Consider the following 12,890-nt stretch of genomic DNA (forward strand, 5'->3'; position numbering starts at 1 on the left):
GGGAATAACGTCGCTCTAAAGTACACTAGGTTCCCCGCCCAGTTCGAACAGGTGGCGTCCAACGAGCACAAAATAACTAGAGTCGACATTTATGGCTCCCCAGCCTATCGCAAGTCTGTGACAATTAAAACACTGTACTCGGTTCTCCAGGGGGATTCTCCTAAAATAATTGAAAAGAAAAATAATGACAGTTAAATGATCACAACAAATATAGTATTCTCTCTCTCTCTCTCTCTCTCTCTCTCTCTCTCTCTCCTCTCTCTCTCTCTCTCTCCTCTCTCTCTCTCTCTCTCTCTCTCTCTCCTCTCTCTCCCTCCCTCTCTCTCTCTCCACTCTCCCTTCCTCCCCCTCTCCTCTCTCTCCCTCCCTTCCTCCCTCTCTCTCTCTCTCTCTCTCTCTCTCTCACTCTCTCTTCTCTCTCTCCCTTCTCTCTCCTCACTCTCTCCTTCCCTCTCTCTCTCTCTGTCATGGTGGTGGAGTGAACCATTGGTCTAAACCATGGCAGGATAAATAAAGAAAGTACCAAGTATCAAAGTATAAAGTCTCTCTCTCTCTCTCTCTCTCTCTCTCTCTCTCTCTCTCTCTCTCTCTCTCTCTCTCTCTCTCTCTGTCCTTCTTAGGACAAGACGCTTATAAATTGCACTTAGTCCTGTGAGAACCTTAGTGCTGCTTTCGGAGTGACAGGATATTCAAGAAGGGTAAAGTTAGGGGGTAGGGGCTACCTCCTATCGAGTCCATGAGGAAGAATTAGGGCACTAATCTCAAAGTCATGTCTCCCCGGAAGAAGGGGAGGCCAGCGCTGAACCAGCCTCTCTAGTCAAAGTAGGCAGGGGGTGACACGCCCTTGTTGAGGCTAGTAAGAACCTCTGATACTTAGGGAACGAACCCCACCAACTCAAACAGTCGTCTCCCGCAGTAGAATAGACATATCGAATTGCACTTGAACATTAGAATCTCGACATTTACGGTTAGTGGTGTGCCGCTCCCGGACATCCATGAGGTTGCCTAGATTTAAGTAACACATTCGTTTTTGCCGTGCCAACTGACAGGTTCACCAGCTAGAAGTGATCCCTGCTGGGTGCACAAATATAGTTACAACAATATTATTGTGGTTATAAGATTAGTTTCTATCTTACACCATCAGCAATAGTGATAGTGACATGTATAACAGATCTAAACCGACGATAAGAACAAGTATAACAAAATAATAACAATATTTAAGTACAGTAACAACAGTAACATAAAATTACCAATTGGATAACAATTATACAGGGTGTGTAAAATGTCTGGAAAAACATTGATATTTTAAATAATTTCAGATACAATTTACAAACTTGTCATGCTTTCGGAAGGGTTTTAACCTTTTTGACACTGCCGTCTGTAGTGAGCACAAGATCTTAAAATACCGAAATATAGCACCACGTTTTTAGAGCATCAGCTCGTTTATAATGGAGTAAGGCTTTACGATTCATTGCAAGAGTGGCTGGAGCAGGAAAGTGGGGATGCTTTTGGGAAGGGATTAGGAAAACCTATCTTGTCAAAAAAAAAAACCTTACAGTATTGAGGAGTTTCTATCTTAACGACAAAGGTAGGCAATAAGAATATAAATATTTAGCTATAAGAACATAACTATTAGAGTTAGAAATGGTTTGTAAAATAAAAACGTGTAGTATAATTTTTATATAAAATTGTCGCTGTGTACAGTTTTAAATAAAGACAGTTTGAGTTTGGGTTTTGAGAAGGCTATCTTAACTACATTTGATGCAATAACTGCCACACGCCACACTAGGGAGTGTCATTACATTTTTCAATGCAAGCCTAAGTCAGTACACACATATTTATAAAGGTATTTATTATCATAAAATAATGCCGCAAATCACACTTCATAAGCTTTATTATTTACAAAAAGGAGGGTGTTGATAAGTTCAATACTTAACGTCCGCCATTTTGTATAGCATAAACGTGTTGAAAATCACACTACTATAAAAAAAAACTCTTAAATACGTGCTCAAAGTATTATATTTATTGATGGATAATGTTTTCGTCCAACGATTTCTTTTGGTTTATTTGGACTCATGAGGAGTTTTTACAGAGGAAGGAATTATTTGACAATTACAGATTTTTATGTTTGTTGGATCGAAACAACTTACTCCTCACAAGGTAATCCCATTCAACTAACAATGTTATAAATTATGCGCACTTACTATTAATTATCCTCGGGTGTATTTTTCCATTAATATTTTAATGAGAATACAAAAACTGGTCTTTAGGGGTGGCATAATTAGTAATTATGACGGCCTTGTATACATTCGTAAAACTTGTTGGAATATTATAAACCACCAATTTATTCAAGGTTATAATAATACAATTAGACACTAACGAACCACGTTATAAAGTACGAACCCGACAGCAATTAAAACAAAAAACAGTGGAAAACAATCTTTTGTTCCGATTGGTGCTGTGGTGAAACCTTTGATCTGAAACTCGAGCTTTCTTCCAATCTCGCGGCACTTCAGTATATATTCGCCATTTTACATATACTCGTTTAACACTTGTTGTAGCTCATTTCGTTTTTCATCGAACGACTACGAGTTAAAAATAGAGATTATAACTCATGCTGGTATTTCTCATTATTTTGTTTTTGAGAAGTTTTGTATGTCTTTCAAATTTAATAACAAATCTCTAAAGAAACGAACAAACTTAAACAGGTAGTACGAACGTTTTATACTAGAATATACTTAAAATGTGAAACTATAATTAAATTAAAAAATAAGATAATTAGGAATGAAACCTTTTTGTCGGAATATATAGCTCAAATCAACTTGACCAAAATCTATCAACTCGAACAAAGAATACTTTCAATGATCTACAATTTCTTTGCTCTAAAGCTGTTAATTTCACTTTATGAGAATATAAGGAAAATAAAACATTAAGATTCTGAATTAATTCCCATAGAACATCGGAACCATTAGGCCCACCCCCATGATATCATTTAGTTCATTGTCACTCTATTTGGTAGTAACGTGAAAATACATTATTTTATTTTTTACATCCAGAAGCGTTGCTTTCACGTTTGTTTGCCACAATTAAACATATAAGTAAACTTTGCAAACCAAGTATTTATTACTATGTCCTCAGCGGTATCCAATCCCACGCGTTTTGTCCCATCGGTACAAACTCTTACTAAATGTGATTGAATATTTAAGAATTTTTACAAGAAATTTTTCTCCAATGTATGACGGGCACTTTCACAGATATGCTAACGTTTCATAACACAATTTTCACCGCCATTGTAATATATTGTGTGATAATATTGGTAAAGTCTGGTTATTGTGAATCGCGTTCAGAAACAGCTGACAGGGTGGGAGGAGGGGGGAGGGTGGGTTCAACCCTCGTGACCTTGGTATATCGACCTATCCTTGTTACAACGATATACACGAACATGCATGAATGTATTGTTTAACGCTCGCGATAAGGTCCTGCATACAAACACATAAACAGTTTCATGATTTTCGCGTCCTAAATGTAAAGTGTAGGAAATTCATAATAAATGCTAATTTTTAATTGCATACAATAACTGCATGATGATGCCAGATACGCATAAATTTAATAATTATCAACTAAAATTGTGTGTATAATTTAATTTATACGTTATCATCTTAGTTCGTGTTTACTTCGTATAAATGTTTATCAAAACCTCAGACTTTAAAGTTATCAACCCAGATTTCCACAGAACTAATTACTTTTATAGTTAAAAACTGCACACTTTTAATAATTTAATATTATATCTACTTATTATTATATAAAAGTACATATATATATATATATATATATATATATATATATATATATATATATATATATATCTACTTTGAAAACAATACTCACAGCTCAAAAACATTTTATAAGAATAATAACTAAAAACCATCGTTTTGACCTTTTGTTGTCTATTTTTTGTTCCTTAAAAGCACTTTCATTGAGATATATCTATGTATGCAAGGTGCTCAAGATCTTTTATTTAACAAGTAGTAATTATACAAAAAATAGTTTTTTTAATTAACTCGTTTAAAATATTTTTTTTCTCTTTTACATATGAATTGTTTTTTATTGTTTATTGTCTTTGGTTTATATTGCAAATGGTTTGGGATATTAAACAAACTATGTTATGTTTAGCGATATTGCATGTTCAAAATATATTTATTCATATTATTTGTCAGCTATAGATGAAATTTAAAACAATTGCCAAATATCAACAAAGCCTCCAAACAGGCTGTGCCTTGGAGGAATCAACATTTTTCCCAATTACATTTTGTTCACAAGTTTTGTAAAAGTACGTATATATTTATTTTCATTAATAACTGTAATAGTTGAACTCTATGTAGTTTGAGAAACAAATTTCTTCCTTTCTTTCTTATTTTACCGAACTTCTAGATTACTAGAAATTTTTTTAGAAATATAAAAATGTTTTGCAAACTTCCCTGGGTACACTTTAATGTGTGACAGATCAAGAGACTAGATATTAATTTTTATGGTGATACAATTAAATCGTACAACGCTAATGTAATAAAAATAGAACTACAACCCGTTCACCGTGAGAGTTACACAATGTTACGTCGGTTCCCAGTTGAGTAACTTGTTTATCTAACTTGCTCAGTAATGGAAATCTTTCCTACAGTTATGAAACTCCTCTTTTCTCTCGCTCTGACTATCTTATATTATTAGTGCTTTTACGTGTATTGTGTGTTATGCAAGAAGCCAACCGTGCTCCTGTATGCAAAGTGACTGCAGAAATACCATTAATACATTGTATCTTCCCAGTTTATATTAGTCTATTTGATGTCGAACGATCTAGTACCGCAGGGGTGTATCCTAGATTTTAGTTCTGGGACATTCACTATCTCATGGTATATGAACCCAGTGGTGTAGGCTGTATAGAAAATTATTTCGGGAGGCTGATACACTTGGTGGTATATTAGGTATGAAACTCCCTCCAAAAATAAGAGCTCGGAAATCTTTCGTGGACAAATTGTTAACCTTGGGACCTCACAAATGTGTTCTAGCTTAAAACAAAGTGTAGTCAATAGTAAAATATTTATTACGGAGACAAAAAGTACATTTGTATAGCAAAAATCAAGTATTTAATAATTTTGACACACATGCCACATCGAACTCTCATTTATACATACATTTTGACACTCACTCTGCTCCATTCATCGCCATTTTTCTCCCACCTCAATTCGAGAGAAAGTCTTCTGATTGTGCGGTCTCCCAATTTCACGCCATAAACTCGTTCACGCTATAAAACGCATTGGACACTAGACAGCGTTTCAAACGGGTTTTAAATGTTTTAACCATAGGCGAATTTTTAAGTTCATTTGGCAAGCTGTTGATGAGATGAACCCCTGCTTGTGAGGCAAACGTTCATGAACTACCGTCCTGTGTTTCCTGGTTCGGTATTTTTCTCTGCCACTTGTCTCGTACTAGTGAACATCCCGTCCCTTAGTACATTTAGATATACAATATGACGTTATTTCTAAAATGTAGAGACTTAGCAGAGTCAACAGTTGCAAATCTTTTGAAAACTGACCTGCACGACTTTCTCAATTTTAATTTTGAAATGATGCATATCGCTCGTTTTTGAAGCTTGAGCGCTCTCAAAAATTGGTTACTTGCACATGCACCCCACAGCACTAGTCCGTAGGTGAGATTTGGAGAGATTAAGATCATCATAACGTGACCGGGGCAGGATTCAGCAATAGATCTCAAAACATAAATGCCTGTGGCTAATTTGGAGCAAACGTAATCGATATGAACATTCTACTCGTATGTCAAACCTTGATCAAGGTACATTTCAAGGAATTTCGAGGAACAGACCTTTTCTAATATGGCCTCATCCAATACCATATTCGCAGTCTGTAGAGCGCAAAGAAAAATTAAGAGCATTGGGTTTTGAAGAATTTGTTTTTAGATTGAAAATGCTGGACACAACTGTTTACTACAATTGGGTGAATATATACGCCCATGACAGAACAGAGAATGGGTAACATCGAACTCGCCCCTGCAGATTCCTATGGTGTAATTATTGATATGTTATAGTGGAAAAGGAGTTCTGAAAACAAATTCCATACATTAGTGTTGGAAAAAATATTGCGCGTCCCGTTTCAAGAGGGTTTTAGATGTAGCTAATGGAAATCTTTGTTTTTATTCGTGTTTAGAACAAATTTGGTATGAAATTTCCAATTTCATTGAATGCCGTACAGGAACTGAAATTTCAAGTATACCCTAGAATAGGAGAAGGATCTATTGTTGTTCCTAGACGGATGGGGGGAGCGTACCCCTACACATCCCTGCCACTGGTATTTGTAGTTTAATTTCTTTACAAATCTTCTAACTGTGTACAGTTTGTTGGTTAATGATTATTTCTGTGTTTGAGTCATTAACATTGTTTTTGTAACTCCGTCTTTACGTCTGCCTCCATGCCACTAAAGATGTTTATAACGTTTATGTTCATCACTAGAAAAAAACCCAAACGTAGAGAATTGTGCATTTTTAATTATATGTTGTGTAAGTCAACTTACTTTCTCTCTACATGAGAGATGTGAGGAAGTAGTGATGATTTCGTACCAAAATGGTTATTTAAGTGTTAAAATGATTACCTATTACAAAAAATAGGTGTGGATGTTTGGATGTAGGCTGTTTTGACATCACTACGCAGCATGCAGGTGTAGTCAGGATCGTGTATGCGGTAATACATGCAAAATATGTTTTAAGTGTTTGAGTTATTACTTCTAACTCCTATAAAACCATGTGTTTCGTTAATAAATCGACACTTGAAAACCCTGTTTATTTTTAATTGTTGGGACATTTTTGCCCCCTGCACTAAAACTTTTTATTTTTATACCATTTTCATGTCTTATATGCAGAGAGTTTTTTTTTTTATTAAAGTTGTCTCAAAACTCCATTTCAAGGGTTAACACCTTCTCTGCGTTTCTTATTGGGTAGATTACGAAGCAGAATGCCCTTAAGCGATAGATATTATTACCAACTGTTTCTTAAATACCACCAAATAACATAGTCATGTAATTATTCCGTAAACAATATGTATTTCTATTTTATTTGTATAACATGTAATGACACGCACAGCGAGTCAGCTGCAGTGAAGTGTGCAATATATTATCTACCTCTTTATGCCTACTATGTAAGGTAAGGCATAAAGGCATTTGTACCATATTTAGCCAGTACATATTAGATGGTTGGTCACTTTAGATAAAACGTATCTATGGTAGGAAGGGTTAATTCAATTTGAATGTTGAGGTTAGCGCCAGTTCACCTTCCTTTTTATTGCAGCGTCCGGTATCTGACGCTGTCTCAGACTTTCTTTCAGAGTTCTTCTTCGTAAATAAAAAAGAAGGTGTACTGGAGCTAAACTCACAATTCAAATTTTAGATATATTGTACACGTTATGTGACAATTTTAAGGTGACATTGGATTACGCACCTTGGAATTACTTTCCCTTCTTGTAGAAACTATTTTATATTGGACAATTAGAGCAGAACGATTAGAACTATAGACCGTCAATATTTTTTTTGTTTCTCTTAGGACAAGAAGCTTATAAATTGCACTTAGTCCTGTAAGAACCTTAACGCTGCATCCGGAGTGACAGGATATTCAGGATGGGTAAGGTTAAGGGGTAGGGGCCGCCTCCTATCGGGATCCATGAGGAATAATATAGGGCACTAATCTCAAAGTCATGTCCCCTCGAAAGAAGGGGAGTCCAGCTCTAAACCCAAGCCTCTCCAGTATCCAGAGCTGGCAGGGGGTAGCACACCTTTGTTGAGGCTAGCAAGAACCTCTGATACTTAAGAACGAACCCCACCAACTCCAACAGTCATCTCCCGCAGTAGACTAGACCTATCGATCTAGCCTTGCACTCCAGAATCTCGACATTATTTTGCGGTTAGTGATGTGCTGCTCCTGGACATCCAAGGTGGTAGGGTCAACTGGAAGGTATAAACCAGCCAGAAGTGATCCCTACTGAGTTACAGCCTGTTCATACTTTTCTTCATTTTATTGCTGCTTCCTCATAGTTCATATATACATGTCTGCTTGCAGGTTTCCACATGGCGCCCGGCCTAAACCAAATATTCCCCGAGTCCTGCCTGCTGATCGTGGTAGGTGTGGTGATCGGCATTCTTCTGTACCTCGCCTCCAGTGTCCACATTTCTCCCTTGACGCCGGACACTTTCTTCCTCTACATGCTGCCGCCCATCATCCTGGACGCCGGCTATTTCATGCCTAACCGGCTCTTCTTCGACCACATCGGCACCATCCTCGTGTTCGCTGTGGTCGGCACTGTTTTTAACACTTTAACTATAGGTGAGTAGGAGGATACTTTCCATATACATTATTAGTTACATTGGTAGTTAGAGTGAAGTAGTACATGAATTGAGAATATAACAAAATCCAGTATCGTAATTAGTAAAGTGTTATTCTTATGTTGAACATCAGCCTAATGTTAAAGGTGGAGCTACAAAAACACCGAAAGAAAAATAATTAACAAGATACTGGATTGTAGCCGATTTACATTTCAAGATGAAAGAGCTTTAACTGCGAAGCGCGTACTTTGTGTGTAAAAAAAATAAAAACAGGTCACCTCTAATTGACTGACTCAATCGCTTTGGACCGCTTCACTCAATTAAAGACACTGAACTAATTTTAAATATTTGTATGTACTGAAATATTATATTGATTATTCGAAAATTATTATTACTGTAATATTTGTATTATTGTTTATCACTAGTAGATCTAATTATCGCTTGATAATGAATGGTGTGGTTAATAGTTAGCTACTTATTATATGAAAGTTGTCATTATATTGGACAACTTACTGGACACCAGGTATTACTGTTATGCTGTTACTAATGCAAATTATATCCAACAATTTTATATGTGATGTTTTAAAATCTAAATCAGTCTATTGCAAAACATGTTAAAATTATCTCACAGACTAACCCCAAAATTGTCTCTTCTGACCCGAAAATCAATAGAGCTCTTCCTTCAACCAAGACGGACCTTTTTACCGAGTTACAAGTCTATAGGACCTTTCTATCAAGAGTTATCTTACAGCCTGATACCTTTCACATTTGATCGCAAGATCAATATAGGTTTTCCTTGGACCAAGAGGGACCTTTATAACGAGTTACAAGTCTATAGGACCTTTCTATCAAGAGTTATCTTATAGCCTGATACCTTTCACAGTTTGATCGCAAGATCAATATAGCTTTTCCTTGGACCAAGAGGGACCTTTATAACGAGTTACAAGTCTATAGGACCTTTCTATCCAAGAGTTATCTTACAGCCTGATACCTTTCACAGTTTGATCGCAAGATCAATATAGCTTTTCCTTGGACCAAGAGGGACCTTTATAACGAGTTACAAGTCTATAGGACCTTTCTATCAAGAGTTATCTTACAGCCTGATACCTTTCACCGTTTGATCGCAAGATCAATATAGCTTTTCCTTGGACCAAGAGGGACCTTTATAACGAGTTACAAGTCTATAGGACCTTTCTATCAAGAGTTATCTTATAGCCTGATACCTTTCACAGTTTGATCGCAAGATCAATATAGCTTTTCCTTGGACCAAGAGGGACCTTTATAACGAGTTACAAGTCTATAGGACCTTTCTATCAAGAGTTATCTTACAGCCTGATACCTTTCACAGTTTGATCGCAAGATCAATATAGGTTTTCCTTGGACCAAGAGGGACCTTTATACCGAGTTACAAGTCTATAGGACCTTTCTATCAAGAGTTATCTTATAGCCTGATACCTTTCACAGTTTGATCGCAAGATCAATATAGGTTTTCCTTGGACCAAGAGGGACCTTTATAACCGAGTTACAAGTCTATAGGACCTTTCTATCAAGAGTTATCTTATAGCCTGATACCTTTCACACTTTGATCGCAAGATCAATATAGGTTTTCCTTGGACCAAGAGGGACCTTTATACCGAGTTACAAGTCTATAGGACCTTTCTATCAAGAGTTATCTTATAGCCTGATACCTTTCACAGTTTGATCGCAAGATCAATATAGCTTTTCCTTGGACCAAGAGGGACCTTTATACCGAGTTACAAGTCTATAGGACCTTTCTATCAAGAGTTATCTTACAGCCTGATACCTTTCACACTTTGATCGCAAGATCAATATAGCTTTTCCTTGGACCAAGAGGGACCTTTATAACGAGTTACAAGTCTATAGGACCTTTCTATCAAGAGTTATCTTATAGCCTGATACCTTTCACCAGTTTGATCGCAAGATCAATATAGCTTTTCCTTGGACCAAGAGGGACCTTTTTACCGAGTTACAAAGTCTATAGGACCTTTCTATCAAGAGTTATCTTATAGCCTGATACCTTTCACAGTTTGATCCCAAGATCAATATAGCTTTTCCTTGGACCAAGAGGGACCTTTATACCGAGTTACAAGTCTATAGGACCTTTCTATCAAGAGTTATCTTATAGCCTGATACCTTTCACAGTTTGATTCGCAAGATCAATATAGCTTTTCCTTGGACCAAGAGGGACCTTTTATACCGAGTTACAAGTCTATAGGACCTTTCTATCAAGAGTTATCTTATAGCCTGATACCTTTCACAGTTTGATCGCAAGATCAATATAGCTTTTCCTTGGACCAAAGAGGGACCTTTACAACGAGTTACAAGTCTATAGGACCTTTCTATCAAGAGTTATCTTATAGCCTGATACCTTTCACCAGTTTGATCGCAAGATCAATATAGCTTTTCCTTGGACCAAGAGGGACATTTATACCGAGTTACAAGTCTATAGGACCTTTCTATCAAGAGTTATCTATAGCCTGATATACCATTGATCGCAAGATCACTATAGCTTTTCCTTGGACCAAGAGAGACCTTTATAACGAGTTACAAGTCTATAGGACCTTTCTATCAGTTATCTTACAGCCTGATACCTTTCACCGGTTTATCGCAAGATCAATATAGCTTTTCCTTGGACCAAGAGGGACCTTTATTATAACAATAAAGACGAGTTACAAGTCTATAGGACCCTTTCTATCAAGTTATCGCACTGAAAGTGGGTGGTAAATACGAGTAGATGGATGGAAAATAACGCAATGTGTTCGATTGACATGGTAGTTAATGTAAATTTATCATCCTTTTTCAATAGTTTTGTGTGTATTGGAGGTTTTAAAACTGAAAATGCGTTAAATGGAGAATAATTTATTTTTATAAGAAATTCGTTATAAGAAGTCCGTTGAGTAGGAGCTTTTATGTTTTTTCTCTACGATTTAGAGAGCATTCTCCCCTAAGTACGCCTAAATTGCAAAGTATCACAGTCTGTATCTACCATTTCAAGTTATGCACTCATGGGACCTTTGACTAACATCGACTGTTCCCACTAAATTTTAATCTTTACATTTCTATAAAGCAAAACGTCGTTTAGATTATTAGAATGTAGAGTTGAATAGAAGTCTCAGTTCGCTCCAACATATCTCTGTTTCATGACTGTGAGGAAGGTTTATGTCGACAGGTGTGTCTCTATGGTTCGTGGGACAAACTGGAATCTATGGCTGTGAAACCCCTCTCCTAGAAATGATGTTGTTTTCCGCCCTCATCTCCGCCGTGGACCCTGTCGCCGTTCTGGCAGTCTTCGAGGAGATACACGTCAACGAGATTCTGTACATCGTCGTGTTCGGCGAGTCCTTGCTGAACGACGCTGTCACTGTTGTGAGTACCATCATTCGATACTACTTTGACATCGAGTAGTATTATATCGATCATGCATAGCGTAGGCTTAGTTACAATGCTGTATTCGAATCGATAATGTCAGTGATTTGCTGCTAAAGTGGGTGAAAAACATTTTCTTTTGTTTCACAGTTTTAGAATGCCATTTCACTTCCTTAATTTTTCATGACAATGACATTGGCAGACTATTTTAAAAACTCGATGTATGAAAACAGTAGATACAAACAATTCTGCCGAAAGTGTGCGTTTAATCTAGTCTCTGCCTATTTAAAGCTAGGATCAAGAATTATTAGATGTTTCCCCGGGGGATGCCGACTCCACCCCTTCCCTCTGTGGTCTTTAACTCCGGATCTTAGTGAACCAAAGAACCATTCTATAGATATATACTCGGGAGTATATCCGGATATGACCATAGGATCCGTTACTCAACATATCCGGGATTGGATACCTAGAGCCAACTCTCACCGGTATATCCCCAGAGGTACAGGTACACCCTTACGTGTGACGCTCTGGCGTGGTGGTATTGAGTAGGGCTCTACCGACAGCCCAGACCAACAGTCCCGTAGGGAGACCCACCTCGTCGGAGACTGCCTCTTGAGGACTGCAAGGTCACACCGCCCTTTGTGCTTGATGGTTGCAGCCACCACCACTTCCTCAGCCTGGTCCAGGGTCAGATAGATGATTACTTGTTTCCGTGTAAAAATTCCATTCCCAGTATTCGAATTCGCATCCTTGGGTGAAAACGTGAGACCAACCACACATCTGCCAGGGAGCCGGTAAAAATAAGTCATAAAATTGTGGTCTATGGCCGTGATACTTACAGAACAAATAGATATGAGGAGATCTGAATACGTTGGAAACTCGAACTCAAAATAATGGCCCCTTGCTGTTTTCCAGCACAACGTAACACACTTTCCCTGAGAATTTCCTCTCAAGATTTACCAGAAATTTGATGTTAAAGTGTTGTTTAGTAACGTTGGCAGTGGAATTTTCTGTTTTATTCATGACAGTTCATTATTAATTGACAGTTAATTTAAATCTTTACAAGATTCAATTATGACGAAGGACGCATCGCTTGTAGATGAGCATAATTACTATTAATACATTCAA

At 37.2% G+C, this 12,890-nt stretch overlaps 1 protein-coding gene across 2 annotated transcripts in view; it reads left to right on the forward strand.

Moving 5' to 3' along the window:
- Positions 1 to 12,890, forward strand: part of LOC124353580 (sodium/hydrogen exchanger 3) — a 173,119-nt gene that overhangs the window by 100,925 nt on the left and 59,304 nt on the right. For both annotated transcript variants that reach the window (XM_046803482.1, XM_046803483.1), the window contains exons 2-3: positions 8,113 to 8,376; positions 11,566 to 11,762. In XM_046803482.1, coding sequence (XP_046659438.1) covers positions 8,113 to 8,376; positions 11,566 to 11,762 — 461 coding nt within the window. The remainder of the gene's footprint in view (positions 1 to 8,112; positions 8,377 to 11,565; positions 11,763 to 12,890) is intronic.

The sequence above is a fragment of the Homalodisca vitripennis genome, chromosome 2 (assembly GCF_021130785.1).
Source record: "Homalodisca vitripennis isolate AUS2020 chromosome 2, UT_GWSS_2.1, whole genome shotgun sequence".
NCBI lineage: Eukaryota > Metazoa > Arthropoda > Insecta > Hemiptera > Cicadellidae > Homalodisca > Homalodisca vitripennis.